General features: G+C 42.1%; 1 protein-coding gene across 1 annotated transcript in view; it reads right to left on the reverse strand.

Moving 5' to 3' along the window:
- Pla1a (phospholipase A1 member A) overlaps nt 1-14,836 on the reverse strand; it is a 33,370-nt gene extending 18,534 nt beyond the window's left edge. The window contains exons 1-2 of the mRNA XM_005327623.5: nt 14,629-14,836; nt 834-1,035 (exon numbers count right to left, since the gene is read on the reverse strand). Of these exons, the coding sequence (XP_005327680.2) occupies nt 834-1,035; nt 14,629-14,701 (275 nt within the window). The 5' untranslated portion in view covers nt 14,702-14,836. The remainder of the gene's footprint in view (nt 1-833; nt 1,036-14,628) is intronic.
- Between the last annotated feature and the right edge of the window lie 1,516 nt (nt 14,837-16,352).

The raw sequence follows: 16,352 nt of genomic DNA on the forward strand, positions 1-16,352 counted from the left end.
TTATGTGGCTGGGAATCCAGGGATCCAGGAGGTGGAGAGGACAGGAATCAGGAAGTGGTGATCCTCTGTGCCTACTCTTCATCAGATACCCTCAACTTGAGTGGTTCTACAGTGCTACTATTCCACCACAGTCTCTCCTTTGTTCCTCCTGGGAACCTTTCTGTTCTTGGTCTTGTCTTGGACTTCGGGTGAAAGTTGTTGGAAGGAAGGAGTCATTGAATTGAGACTCAGTGACTATATGTTATGACAAAATTTGGACCGTAGGATATCAGAACTTGTAGAAGAGATGTGTTCTAACTCCTGAGAAACACTAAACTTTGGGTATGATGGAAGTACCCATAAATAGAAGTTTCTCAGGTCACAAAACCAGGGAAAAAGTGAAAAAAAGGAAATAAAACCCGACATAAAAACACCATGCCATCACCCCTGGGTAACTTCACAAAGCCTGTGACCTTACTGTCTGAGATGAATCATGTCACACAGCCCACACTTCAGGGGTAATAGCATGATGTTTTCACTCAGGAACCACTGAGATGTCCCTACAACTTCTTTAATTCAGATGTGGAAACTGAAGTTCTGTGTATGGAGTGACTTGTCAAGGTCACACATATATGTACTGTTTGTGAGTATGCATGTACATATTCATGACTCACAAGAATGAAGGACACAGAGGTGTGAGTGTTGATGAGATGTCTTCCAAAACAGCCAGGCTTGAGAGATGGATCATGTGATGGTCAGTAAATCCTCCCCTTGCTCCCCACTAAATTCCTGTGGCACTATGTCCCCTTCATAGTTCTCAGTTGAAGAGATCCTACTGGCTGGTTAGCTCCCACCTGAATCCGTGAATAATTAGTTTGGTTCCCAGACTGGCATTGAACCCAGAGTCTTGGATGTCACTGCTTTCTTCCAGTAGCTGCCCACAGCTAGGATCTGAAGGTGCAAAGAGGAGAAACTGCACTTTGAGATTGGTGCCTCGGAGGAGGTTGGCATTCTGGAAATCAGTGCACTTTGGCTGTGGGGTAAGAGGTACATCCCCTGGAGGAAAACAAAACAGAACAAGAACATCCAGAGTAAGGTCATCTATTTTTAGAGGAAAGAACGATGTTCTTGGAAGGAAGAAAGAAATAGGGGCTTTTAGGCATGCAGTTTATTATAAGTCAGCTAGGACAAGAATCACTTAGTGAGTAAAACCTGCATTAATTCTGTAACCAAAATCTGTGAATATTTTTCATGCCTAAGAATGAAATACTAGAGAAGATTATGAATATTGCTCAATTAGAGGAGGTTAAAGCCCACATTGAAATGGCTATCAGGCTGAACAGAGTTCTTATGTGGAACTTCTAACCACTGACAATTTAGAATATGACTAAATTTGGAGAAAGGGTGTTTACAAAGGTAATTCAGTTAAAATGAGGCCAGTATGGTGGTCCCTAATCCAATAGAACCAGAGTCCTTATAAGAAAAGGAAATTTGGACAGCAACAGAGAAAAGATGATGCGAAGAAGCAGAGGAAGAAGACGGCCATCTGGAAGCCATAGAGAGGCCTGGGAAATGTTCTTTCCTTGCAGCCCTCAGAAGGAACCCACCCTGCCAACACCGTGATCTCAGACTTCCAGCTTCCAGAACTGTGAGACACAAAATTTTTGTTGTTTAAGTTACCCTAGCCTGTGGCACGTTGTTATGGCCACCCCACCAAAGTAAAACAATTTTCTAAAAAGAGCCCTCAACACACCAAACAAGCCATTGCCCTGGGGACTAGGCTCATCCTGCTCTAACTGCCCATCCTGGAGGATTTCAAATGCCCTACCCACACATAACCACTTCTTGTCCTTACGTGGAGTCCAGAGAAATTCTAGAACCTTCCAGCACCCAGCCATTGGCTGCTAGCCAACTGACAGAGAACATCTTTAACAAGCTACACCTACTCAGCAGCACCTTACAATACACACCATTAAACTGGCTATTTTATGGCCAAGGTCATTGAAGGGTCTTTTACAATATCAGCTTCCTTTCAGGAAGTTGAAAATCTGGTCCATGGTCAATACCAGGCATCCCACACCCATGTCCCTTTTTGCGATGCAGGGGAGTGGTCCCTGACTTCCACACCGCCAACAAGGAGAGCTTGGCAGGAGCAGTAGGGTGCACACTGACCTAAGCACACAGCACAATCATGTGCTGTTGGCAGCTTCCTAGCTGCACTGCCACAGAACAAAGTGATACCCAGAATCAGTGGTTCCAAGAAAAGTCCAGATGGCAGATTTTATTCTGTGCAGGCCCCTCCAAAGAGGAAGACAGAAATTTTAGATTCTGCAGCAATTATCTGCTGTCAGAGGTAACTGAGGATCCAGACACAACACAGGATCTGGGATGAACTAGAATGTGGTGTCACGAGTGGATTGCGGGATCCTCAGTCCTCAGAGAATATACCTCACACAGCAAGGCCTTATGGAGCTTCAGCCCATCACTGCTTCTGAGCCCCAGATCTTGTCCCTAATTTCCTGACAAAGCCTTTCTGAGCAGCCAGCTCTTAGACACTCCTGGATCCAAGCCCACTCTGGGTGCAGCTCCCCTACTTCACCCCTGAGCTCCTCAGCCTGCAATCTACACATGAAAGAGAAAGATGCTCACCTGTACTCTCCATCTGCTTTCCCCAGTGTTTGGCTTTTAGATGAAAGGATTCTGCTTAACCATGAGATTTAATCTACTTAAGTTAGTAAATCTACTCTATTGGTCATATAGAAAAATCTGCATCCATACAGCAGAATTGAGTCCTTTTGGATGAGCATAACATGTCACAAGGCAGTACTATGGTTTGATATAATTTGGGTGTCCCCCAAAGTTTTCTATGTGAAGTCTTGGTCCCCAAGGTGGTAGTATTAGGAGGTACAGTAGATCTGTAAGAGGTGGGGCCTAATGAGCGGTCCTTAGGTCTTTGGGGATATGCCTTCAAAGGGGACTGTGGGGCCTTGAACTCCTTTCTTTCTCAACTCCTGGCTTGAGATGTAACATTTTGCTCCAACACACACCCATCACGATGAGCCACCCAAACCAGAGGCCAAATCAAAAGGGCCTCCTGATCTTAGACTTGAACCTCCAAAACCATAAACTAAATAAGCCTTCTTCCTCTTCTTCCCACCCCTCCCTTCATGTGTGTGTGTGTATTTGTGTATGTGTGTGTGTATGTGTTACTAGGGATTGAACCCAGGGGATGTTGCTCTACCTCTGAGCTATAGCCCCAGGCCTTTTTTATTTTTGAGACTAGGTCTCTTCTTTTTTAATTTTTGGCGGTGCTAGGGGTTGAACCCAGGGCTTTATGCATGCAAGGCAAGCACTCCAGCAACTGAACTATCTCTCTCTATTTTCTCTTTTTAAAGTGAGTTGCCTAGAGCATTTCATTATAGTAACTCTATTCTAATACAGCAAGCTTCAACAATCATCAAAGAATCAATATCATCCAGACAATACCATCTAAATAAAATGTAATAGAAAGAGAAATCAATATCAAAAGTTATTTAAAAGTACATTTGTTAAATGTTAAAATATATCTGTGAAATGTTGAAAAAAATACTGTTCTAAGTAATGTGTGGGTTGAAGAAAAATCACAATGGAAGGTAAAGAATATTAAAAACTAAATGACAAGAAAAACAATTCAGATAAAAATTTGTGTAAGGCAGCTAACACAGCTCTTAGGGTGTTAAAATGGTTTATTGGGAAGCCATTATCTGAGGCAGTACTAGAGCCTGAGTGCCTACCTGAGTAAACCGAAAACCCAACAAATGGAGAACACCACGCGGGGGGGGGGGGGGGAATGAAACTTAAGCACTACTGATCTGAAGTGGCCAACTAATCTATAGCTAGGGACTTTAATGCTACCACTTCATTTTTCTTTCTTTATGGTACTCAGGGATGCTCTCCCACTGAGCTATGTCCCCAGCCCTTTTAATTTTTTCTTTTGAGACAGGTCTTTTTAAGTTGCTGAGACTGGCCTCCAATTTGTGATCTTCTTGCCTCAGCCTCCTGAGCCACTGGGATTACAAATTGCCACAGCACCTGGCTCCAATCCACATTAACCACTCAAGTATTTTTTGCCTTGCTCCACATGTATCTCTTAAAAGTTTTTCCTTCATGCCTCTTTGGTAAAGTCCTGGACCAATTGTGGTCAGAAGCTAATTCATGAATCATTGTTGGCTCTAATAAAACTTTGAAAAGCAAATTTTAAGTGCCTAAGTTTATCTTTTAACAAGGGGAAATATATAACCTTAAATTAAAATGTTACAGTGAAAAAGGGAAAGATTTAGATTAGACAATTTACTCTCTTAACTCAGAAAAGAACAGTGCATCAACTCCAAATAAAATATAGGGAAAGAAATATAAATAGGGTAGTTGAAATATAGAAAACAGTGCAACCCAAGCAACACCGTCAGCAACTGTCACTGTGATTTTGTAGGCCAAGCTTCTTGGATATGTCTTGATTCTTCCCTTCCTCTCACTGTTGCGGGAAACAGACCCATCGAGAATTAACCAGAAGCACTCGGAGAGAACTCCAAACTTTATTTACATGGGCGTCCCAGAGAATACAAATTCTGAGCCCTGATCCACAGTTTCTCACTATATATATATATGTTATTTGGCATCATCTTAGATGCCATCCTCTCATTGGGGCTTTTTTCCTTTTTTTAAAAGTGTTCCTAATCTACGAGGCTGCAGGCCTTGGGCCAGGTCTCTAACAGAAAGCATGCTTACAGAAACAGATAAGAAGAACCAGCTGTTTTCACAGGCATCTGTTAAACCTCTAGCCTTAAAGCTTGGTACAGGGGCTGGGGTTGTAGCTCAGTGGTAGAGTGTTGGCCTCTCCTGGGGAAGCCACTGAGTTCAATCCTTAGCACCACATAAAAATAAAGGTGTTGTGTCCATCTACAACTAAAAATAATTTTTTAAAAATATTTTTTAAAAAGCCTGGTACAGGTATGTTTACATTTCAAGAGGGAGAAGTGGAACTCCCAGGGTAGTTATATATAATCCAAAAGATAGGGACCCCTGAGGTTCCTGAAGAAAGGCTGAGAGGAAAAGAACTGACCCTCTCCCCAGGTACTGGTTTCTTACTATAATATTTTTATAATTTCATGTTACAACACAAATGCTAAGTAAATCCTGTTGGCTCTACCAGTGGAATCGTATGTTCAATTTTCAACCATATTCACCCTCTACTTGCACAACAATCATCACCTTCTAATCTACTATGGAATTTGCTAATTTGCTATACTGACTGGTTACTGACTGCCTGCCCACATTACATTATACTTTCAAACAAGGCAGGGGTTTTTTTTAAATCCATTTTGTTCACGCCACTGCTTAGAATAGTGTCTGCCACACACAATAAACTCCCAAGAGCTATTTCTTTGAAAAGAATGTTAAACTAGATGTACTTTTGATAAAACAGAATAAGGAAAAAAGAGAAGGAAGTCACAAGTAAACAATATCAGAGAAAAAAGGGGATATAAATATAGACATGGTCAATGTTATTTAAATCATAAGAGAACATGTTTGTACCCAACCAAAAATGGAAAATATGACTATTTTCTTAGAAGAGTATAATTTCCTAGATAAGCACAACTTACCAAAACTCAGTCAAGAAAGAAAAAACAGAAAATCAAATGCAAAACTATAACATAAGGAAATGAAGCAGTCATTTTAAATACATCTATCAAAAACCTCTAACAGGGGCTGGGGTTGTGGCTCAGTGGTACAGCACTTGCCTAGCATGTGTGTGAGGCCCTGGGTTCGATTCTCAGCACCACATAAAACTAAATAAAAAATAAATGAACCATTGTGTCCATCTACAACTAAAAATATTTAAAAAAAATCAAAAACCCCAACAGGCCAGCTTTACAAAGGAGTTCTACCAACCCTGCAAGATTTAATTTATACATGTTGTTCCAGAGAAGAGAAAACAGAAGACAGAGCTGGGCACAGTGGCACATGCCTGTAATCCCAGCAGCTTTAGAGGCTGAGACAGGAGGATGGTTAGTTCAAAGCCAGTCTCAGCAATTCAGTGAGACCCTAAGCAACTCAGCAAGACCTTGTATCTGAATATAATATAAAAAAGGGCTAGGGATGTGGCTCAGTGGTTAAGTGTTCCTGGATTCAATCCCTAGTACCAAAAAATAAAAAATAAAAATAAGAGACAGAATCTCAACTCATTATGTAAGAATAATAAAAATATTAAAAATAAATAAATAAATAAATAATAAGAATATTTAAATAAAAATATTTAAACTACATAAAATATGATCAAATCTAAATCCATCAAGAATAACAAGATCAAAAAGCACACACACAAAAAAAATTCATGGCCAAACAGAGTTTAATCCAAGGAATAAAATAATTGTATAATATTATAAAATATATAAAAATATATATAAACATAATTAATAATTAATATAAAACCATATGCTCATCTCAACAGAAGCAATTCAATTTAGCACTGAAAACAAATAAAAATGCTTTCCATCACTGTTTCTGTTTGAACATTGTACTATGGTCCTCGTCCTTGCCAGGAAAATGACATTAAAATGGAATAAAGTTATAGAATTTGACAGGGGAGAGAAAAAAATTGCCAATATTTGAAGACGGTCAAACTGTTGATCATTCAAGAGTAGAGAACGTGACATAGTGGATCCTGCTTGGACATCCCCACCCCCACCTCCCCAACCCCTGCTCCAAACTTAAGAACAATGACAACTGAAGCTCAAAAGACATTTTGATTCTTGCTCTTGGGTTCTGTTACATATCTTTTATGGAATGGTTTTGTTGTTGTATTGTTTTCTTCTTTAGTTCATTTATATGTGAATTATATTAATACATTGTGAAGGGTTTTATAGCCAGGCACAAGGGTGCACTACTGTAATCCCAGTGACTTAGAGAGACTGAAATAGGAGGATCACAAGTTTAAGGCCAGACTGGGCAACTCAGCAACCCTGTCCCAAAAGAAAACAATTAAGGGGGCTAGAGATGTAGCTCAGTGGTAGCCTACCACTGGGTTCAATTATCAGTACTGAAAAAAAATTCCTTTTGTTCCTTGGATTAAAACTTGCTTATCCATGATGGTTTTTTGTCTTCTTCTTTTTATGATCCAATTTTCTAATTCAGTTTTTAAATATTTTATCATTAGGTCTGTCTTTATTTCATAATTTCTTATGTGTATGCTCATCATGCTTATTTTAAATTCTACAGTAGGGTAAACCCTATAAAGTCCCCTCTAGCCCTGTAGGAGTTCTGACTCTTTTCTTCTCATTTGGAAAATTCCTACTCTTAAAAAAAAGAAAAGAAAAAGTCTGAATCATAGGTTTTTTAAAAACTTATTTCACCTGGAAATGAAAAAAATTTTCAAGGTCACATAAAAGGAGTCAATACTCTAATACTTAGCACAGAAGTAAGATAAACTTAAAATATTTAAGTATAGCCAGAAACCGTGGCACACACCTATAATCCCAGCTACTCAGGAGACAAGGCAGGAGAATCAGAAGTTCAAAGTAGAAAGTACACAGGCTTGAGGTACCATTACGTGGGAGAGTGCATGATTAGCATGTGCAAGGCTCCAAGTTCAATCCCAAAACCAAATAAACAAAACATGAAAGTGCAATTTAAAAGTACAGGCAATACATGGGGAGGCTCCAACATTTACCTAGTATTCTGTACAGGAAGAAAATGAGAGAAAAAGCAATATTTTTAAAAAGATACTTGCTAAGACATTTCCATAACTTAAAAAAGGTACGGATTCTTAGATTGAAAATTTTCTCAGAATAATGAGCAAGATCAAAAAATGAGTAAATCAATTCTGGGCACTAGATTAGCAACAATGAAACAATCTAATAACACTAAATATTAGTGAAAGAGGACTAGTGGTCACATACATTTTTGGCGGGGATCTGAAATGGGTCAAACACTTTGGAAAGCAATTTGGTTATACCTGGTAAAACTGGAGAGCTCAATGCCTTGGGATCCAGTGATTCAATTTTTGAAATCAATCTTAAATTTTCCATATTGCAACATGTACATAATAGAAAAAAATCTGGAAAAGAATCTGGCTGTACTTTGGTGGAGAGAAATGAGTAAATGAACTGTGAGTTAGTTTATAATTTTGAATAATTTGCAATATTTAAAATGAAGAGTAATATCTCTCTACCTGAATAGTCCCTGTTGGTGAGTAAAAAGTAAAATTTGAAATTTTTTTTTAAAAATATTTATTTATTTATTTATTTATTTTAGTTATGGGCGGACACAACATCTTTGTTTGTATGTGGTGCTGAGGATGGAACCCGGGCCGCACGCATGCCAGGTGAGCGCACTACCGCTTGAGCCATATCCCCAGCCCCTAAAATTTGAAATTTTAAAGTGTTTTTCTCAGAGGTAAATTTTATACACATTTTCTTCTGATTCTTTCCAGGAAAAAAAATGTATACATGAACAGGCATAAACTGCATATATTTAAGTATTCATTTTATATTTATTTTGTAGTGGAAAATACCTAGAACTTAGCCAAAGAGAAAAGAATTCTGTTTTTCGAGTTTAGAAGCACTGGGACTTGCAAACTACGTCAATCAAACTGGAATACAGCTCAGATAGAACACAGGCCTCTTCAGCGAAAAGGGAAGTGGTAGAAGACAGGAAAGACCTTAAAACCCCTTCTAGGATACTGTTTTGTCAGCAGAAATGGGAGGTGATAAGGAAAAAAGAAAGCAGTCCAGGCAGTGGGCACCATAATTCCCTGGGAAAGGAGAAATGCGCCGCTGGGCCAACCTAATTCTGGGATCACTTCTCCTTGGGATGGTGAATCCCAACCAAGGTATTAATTAGGCTCTGGATGCCAAAATTACCTCTGCAGACAGGGTGGGGCTCCCTAGCACACAGAGGACTTTAGGGACCAGAAAGATCCAAAAGTCAGTCATCTAGCAGAGAGGCTCTTCTTCTCATCCTGGAGGCACATGTGCATGTAATGTACAAGCTACACGCTCTGTCAATAACTTTCCTCTGGGACCAGGAGGATATTCCTGAGTAATAGCATGCTATTTGCCTTCGATTTTTCTTTTGGGAAAACAAGAGTTCTAGACTTTGCTGAAGAGAACCTGGAAAGTCCAGGGAAAGACAATAATCTTGGCAGGTGATAAGGACGGCAATCAAGTGGCAGGCCATGGGACTGGGGGTGTCGGTCTGCCTTCTTCATCCTCATTTTTGCAAAAACTAAAAACTTCCTGGGGCAAGCACAGAAGTGGTCCCACCTGCATTCCCTGTACCTTCCTCTGCACATCCCCACTCCTGTTCTAGTCTCCTTCCATGCATGTTAATGAAATTTTGCAGGTCACCAAGGTGTTTTGTGACTGATCATCCAGTGCCTCTAAAAGCCATTAGAGGATCTCTTCAGCCAGGGGGCACAAGATTGTATTCCATTCTGATTTGAAGATGAGAGTTTCCTTTGATATGTACTACCAACCTGTTCTCTGGGTGGGTAGATTAAATGGTGATTCTGAAGACTTTGCCATGTGTCTAGCTAGGGCTATAGAAGAAATAGCGTAAAACAGAAGATGTAGTCCCCACCCTTGTAGAGACCACACTCAAGCTGGGAATAACCAAACCAGCATGTGTGAGACTCTGCACTAGGGTGGACCTAGGAGAAAGTTTGAAAGTGTGGGGGCAAGAACCTGATGCTGGAAGGATCCTCACCAAGGGGATGCCCTGGCGTCGCTAGTGGTGAGGAGAATCTAGACATCAGGCAGCTGCAGGGAACCCGGGAGAAAAAGAGGCCTTAGTAGATTCACTTGGGGCTCAGTGAGCAGGGCAGGACAAGGATAGCAGATTGAGGTCCAAGGCCTGAGCTTGGGAACCAAGGGCTTGGTTCACATGTGAAGAGGTTTTCTGAATGAAGGAGGGCAACTGACAGTGAACTCTGGACATCTGAAGAGCCTTGATGTGATTGCTGAAGAAATTTAAAAAGAGACTTCCATCCTCATCCCAGATACTCTGCAGAACAAGAGCCTTGTGTGACTTTTTCGGAGTCTTCTGTGATAAGGGCCACTTCACCAAGACCCCCAGGGCCCACTTTAAGGTGAGGTAAGTGAAGAGCTGGTTTGACCTGGATTCACTGAGGACTTGGAACTAGAATAGCTGGATGATTCTGAAAAAAGAAAATGGGGTGTGGGAAGGAGCAGTGCAGGTGAAAAGCACTCACTCCTCCTATGCTAAAAAATCAAATTTTTATGGAGCTCTAACGATTAAGGGTAAAAAACAGGCAAAGAGCCTAAACAGGCAATTAATTGAAAGCAAGTGAAAATAGCCGATACAGAAAAAAGATGTTCGACCTTAATCATAATAAAAATAAGAATTAAGTCAATGTTGTAATACTATTTTTCCTATCAGATTAACAATACTAAAAATGTTTGATATAGCAGAGTATTGACAGGTAGGAAATGTGCTTTTGAACTAAATGAATAATTACAACCTCTTTGCAGAGAAATTTTTCTCATATCTGCAAAAATGTACAATATATAAATCCTTTTCAACATAGTATATAGTACATAAAGTCACTAAGAAGAACAAGGTAGCTCTATGTGTTGATATGGAGGCTTTCACACACGGGCACAAAAATACATATAATACATATGTATTAGATAAAGAAAAAATACACAATACACATAAATATATATAGTGAGTTTATAGCATACCTTTAGAACTGTGGGAGTTTTTCCTACTTGCATATATTTCCATGTATCGCTTGTACCCTTTTGAAAATTTTTGAATCTTAAAACTTGCAATTTTTTCCTTGTGCTCACTTTATCTCCATGACACGCCAGGGGTTTATAAACAATAGGAAGGAGAGGTGGAGAATTGCATACTGGTTTGTCCAAGTCTGAAAAGCACCCATAGTTTCCCATTCCTGGGCCTAAGTGCTGAATAACGTTCCTACGACCCTGGCAAAGCCCCAGCTTCCCCCATGGGAAGTGAATCTTGGGGCCCAGCTACATAGGGCTCCTTTTCTTTGCCTGGGCTGCTTGTGGTTCACACAGGTTGACCTATGTTCTGTAAATGTTAGAAACGTCATCTCTATGATCCTGTCTTTACTTGTCTGAGGTGTGTTCTGCAGACTGGTATCTCACCCATGCTTTTGTTTTAAAAAATTTTCTTTGTCTAGAGCAATCTGATTGTGTGGCCTGGGCCGAGAACGGAGTGGGGTGCACAGGAACAAAAGAGGGCTCAAAACCATAGCTAGACACTGTGCTGTCCAATGTGGAGGAAATGGTGGAGACAGAGGTGTGTGTCTGGGGTTATGGGCTCCCTCCACCATGCTTTCAGAGGACACTGCGGGGTGGGAGGAGGGCAGGGGCTCTCAACACAGCTGACTTGAAGGTGGGCTCTTGCCAGACATGTAGGGACAGCCCAGCCTTCAACAAGGATGGCATTGGCTGGCTTATGAGAGGCCAGCATTGCAGGTCCAACCCTGGCTTCTCCTCCCCAGCCACCTCTGCCCTCAGCTCAACACTACAGCCCTGAACCTGGACTCCCTCTGAGCCCTAGTCTCCTTGGCAGACACAGCCATGTCCTCTGATGACCTACAGATCACTTGGTCAGCAACGTGGCTGAAATTATTCACTCTCTGAACCCCATTTTTTGGTGAAAGTGTTACTTCGGAACTGGGGTCATTTAATTAACCTACTATATATGTCAAGAAGTGAAAACGAGGCCTGTAATCTGCTCAGTATCTCCTAAGCCGCCATGGCCTTTGGTTTACTGAATGGTTCTTGAGGGCCATGTCCTGGGTTAGGCTCTGGGTATTTAAGGATGAGTAAAATACCAACCATAGCCACTTTCAGGGACTCAGAGTCCAGAGGGGAAAGTTAAAGTAAGCAGGAAACAGACATCAGGTCTGCAGCCAGGAACACAGGTGATGAGAGAACACCTGACTCAGGTAGAAGACTTCAGAAACCACCTAAGGGAGCACACACAGCCTGCCTGCACACACAAGGGACAGTTTGATCAAGGAGCAAGCTCAACAGCCTTGACCTCCCCTAGTCCAAGGAGAAAGCTGCTGCGGCCTGGTTTGCTATGGAAGGTTGTGAAGATGCCCAGTCAAGAAACAAGAGGGTTACCTTCCACAAGGCCTGTGAGCACTGGCTGCCGTGCCAGTGTGACAGAAGGACCCTCCTGATCAACTGGCATCTCAGCACCTCCTTAACCTCCCTCCTTCACGCTCATTTGATCTCCTTTCCTTTCCTTTCCTTTCTCTTGATCTCTCTGCCTCTCGACTGCCTTAATGCAGTTACGCTCTTTTTCCTTTCCCTTTTGGTACATGTCCCTCTTGGTCACACACACAGTATCTCCACCTATCCACCTGTCCATTTTGATTTCCAATACAGCACTTTTAAAAGAACAGGAAACATTGACTCAATATGTATCGTCACCATTGACAACACACTCAGTTAAGGTGGGAAGGAAGAGAAATAAATGGGAAATAGAGAATGGTCTGCAACAGATAGCTGTCCAGAGAAAAATGGAGGAAGACAAAGGCCCTGCTATTAAATTATTACCAGCTTATTTCCTGCCCACGGCGTCTAGAATGCTGCCCACACATGAAGATGGAACTGGATTAGCTTTATCCTGACCCCAACCCTGCTACCTGGATCAGTATTTCTGAACTCTTTTTTTAAGTGCTTTTATTAGTGCATTGTAGTTATATCTAATAGTGGGTTCTTTTCAACAGAATAGTGCATGCATGGAATATAATTTGCTCCATTTCAGTCCCCTTCTGACTATTTTTAGTCTGTGCCTAAGGGCTTCTAGGCTTGCTGAAAGATGAGGTTCCAAAAAGAGTTTGAAGGCAGTTTGCTACTAGTTCTCCCACCTTGAGTTTCAAATCAACACAATCAAACAGATGCTTCCTGGCCCTGTAGTAGGCATGGAGCTGCTAAGCAGGAGCAAATTGGCTGCCAAGTCCACCTCCACAGCTCACCCAAGAACCTTCAGGGACATCTCCCATCTTCTGTCCAAAGTAGCTCATGGCAGCCCTGTTCCCTCCTCTTCCATTGTCCCATACAACCATTCACCAATAATAAAATCACCAGAGAATAAGCAACTGCAAAAGGTCAGACCCTGTGCAGAGATTGTCTCATTTAGCTCTTATAGTGTTCCTATTTGGTAAGGATAATCTCCAATTACAGGTAAAGAAAAGTTACTTCCTCAGAGTCAAACAACCATGAAGAAACAGAACCAGGGTTCCAATCAGTTTCTCCTGACCCAGAGCCTGTTCCCTTTTGCTTGACCTGAGCTCCCCTGAGTAGCGACACAGCAATACTCATTGAGCATCTGTGGCATACAGAGCACAGTGCGAATCGTATCAAAAGAGGCAGGAAATCATATCCACACTTTGAGGAAGCAAATGATTGAAGCAAGAGAAAGTCCATGGGAAGCCAAGAAGCACCTTGAAAAGCCCCTGGGTGCAGGGAGAGAACACAGTCACATCACCATGTGGACTTTGGAGCAGGTAAAAGGTGTTGCAGAGGAATGAAGTGTTGCAAGAGAGAGGGGAACCATGGGAGGCCTCCTGGAAGATGTGAAGAATAGAAGTAACCCAAGGGAACAGGCATGGTGGCCCGCACCTGTAATCCCAATGACTCCAGAGGCTAAGGCAAGAGGATCGCAAGTTCAAAGCCAGCCTCAGCAATTTAGCAAGGCCCTAAGCAACTTAGCAATATCCTGTCTCAAAATAAAAGACAAAAAAGGACTGGGTGTGTGACTCAGTTGTTAAGCCCTCCTGGGTTCAATCCTCAGTACCCCTACCCCCCAAAAACCAGAAATAACCGAAGGGTTGTATGAGCAACCCCAGGCAGAGGAACAACACATTCTAAAGCTGAGGGATGAGAGAAACATCTTGGGAAGAAGACTAAAAAGCAGTCTGCTTTCAGAAGCATAAGGAGGGCCTCTTTCTGAAGGTGTTGCCCTGGTAGGTGGGGTGAGGAGGGGCAGTGTATGTGTCAGTTTGCTATGTAAAGCAAGTGGGAACCATGGGCTGGCTCTTTACCAGGGGAGAGATCCAACACAAATGGCACCTGAGGGAGGTTGCTCTAAGGGGCATCTGTGGTTCACAGAAACTAATTATCATAATCCAGCCAGGGACGTGTGACAAACCCGTCAGTGGCATTAGAAAGGACATCACAATCTCAGTGACAAAATCGTTATTAGATTGTAAACTTTAATTTTTAACATTAAATATAACTTGGGAAAAATGCACATTTTTAAGATAAAAATGAATATTAATTAAATTTTGCAATTAATTAAATTTTGCTTTCTTACAGTCACCCTGGCTTGTGCAAGGTGAAGAAGATTATAACGCAGGTTTTAGAAAATGAGTCAACCAGGGGAAGTTTCAATTTTTGTGACCTGAGAAAGTGCCCTGTTTACCAATCATTCCCATTATGATAGTAGGGGTTTTTTCCTCCCTCTTTTAAATTCACTTTGGGAGAGGCAAAGAAAGGGTTTTTAGGGGACCTCCCAACAGTTAGTATTGCGTATGTAGACAATTTAAGAAATAAACTCTCTGACTAAGATAAGTTCCACCCAAGGCCTGAGCCCCCAACATACCTGAACGTCCAACGCTGAGCCACAAAAGAGGTCCCCACAACCAGAAGCTTCTCGCCCAGAGGTCCGGGGGCATCGCTGAGCCTGGAGTCTCAGTGCTAGTATGAAGCAGACCCCTAATGTCAGACAGAGCACATAGGCCGACCTACCACCAACACCCGCTTGGGGCTCACTAATCATTAACTGGCCTCAAAAGCCATAAAAGAAAAATAAACTCTTCCTATTTGTTTAACCTCCAGAGTTTTCCATTTTTTCTCCTCAATAACAATAAATACCCTTTAGTTCCCCCCCCCCAAAAAAAAACAAAGGGACATTGAAACACACTGTTCTTCCTCCCTGAGTCAAACACGATCAGGAAACCATTTCCTGAACCTCTCCCATTTCCCATTACAAAATGTCAGTAATGACCAGGGTTGAAGCCTTTCATCTCTAGGTGGTCACAATAGTCTTGCTATACTGAAATTGTCTGTGGTCATGTTTTTCTCCCCGGGAAGACTGAACAACTTGAAGGTGAAGACCTTCTCTTTCACTTTTGAATCCCCAGGGCCTAGCACAGAGTGGCATCAATGAGACGCATTAAGTGTGCATTTATTGGACAGAATGAAAGACAATGAAATTCGCTTCTGGAGAGTACAACCTTCCTAGCATCTTGGGGCTAGAAGTAAGATTCAACCTCAAACAAGAGATGTACAACTTCCTGGATTCACAAATACAGAAATAGAAGAATAGAAGGAGAAAAAGACTTCCACACTGTTGGTGAAAGTCACAGAGCGGGGGCCCGGAACCAGGGTGGGTCCAGTGTACCATGTGGCCGTTTCACCCAAAGGAGTGGCAGAAACCACAGGAAGCTATTTGTAGGCAGGTGAAAGGGAGGGCAGGGCACTTGCCTGGGCAGCACTCCCTCAATTGTAAGCCATCACTGCAAGGCAGACCTCCCTGCAGCAGGGCCAGGATGGTCCTTTCTGCCCAATAACTCTGTGGGATGAGTTCTGTCTACACACGTGTGTTCCACAGCCATCAGGCATGGAGAAGTTAAGTAACTTGTATGCGGTCACACAGAGCTGGGATTTCAAGCAGGACAAGTTAGCCTCAGAACCCCACACTCTGAAGCTCTGCTGGTACCACCGACCCCAAAGAGGCATTGGTGCTGCACCATCAGGGCTGAAGTCAGCCCTTGCTTTCCCTTGTGCACATAATCCCACTGTTTCAGCACTGCTGCCGTCAGGAAAGAGCACAGCAATAAGCAGGGCGTGTTGAAGGCAGCTCTGATGGCAGAGACCAGGCCAGATATATTAATTCAGGTCCTGGGAGAAGACTCTAGGGTGGGACTAGATGTGCAAGAAGTTTATGGAGCCAATACTGTGAAGAATAAGGGATGCTGAAGAAGGTGGTGACAGCCTTCAGATTGGAATGCCGTTCTGACACTTATGAAAGAAAGTGGGAAGAAGACAACCTAGAAACAGCCATGGACTGTAGCACAGTTCCTAGAACATGCTTCCCAGGCCAACGGGGAGTCCTTAAGTCAAAGTCTCCTGCTAAAGCAGTCTCGTGTCTTGTAGAAATGGGCCTGTATTGGCAGCCACACCCTGGTCAGCCATTAGTCAGGGTCAGCCCAGCAGAAAGTGACTCCGCCTCTAAACCTATCTCAGGAAATAATTTTAGGCCTCACCAGCTTTGACTGCAAAATGAGTTCACATCAATTTTTAAAGTGTTTTTCCTTAGAGTTC

Source organism: Ictidomys tridecemlineatus, chromosome 3, assembly GCF_052094955.1.
Source record: "Ictidomys tridecemlineatus isolate mIctTri1 chromosome 3, mIctTri1.hap1, whole genome shotgun sequence".
Lineage (NCBI taxonomy): Eukaryota > Metazoa > Chordata > Mammalia > Rodentia > Sciuridae > Ictidomys > Ictidomys tridecemlineatus.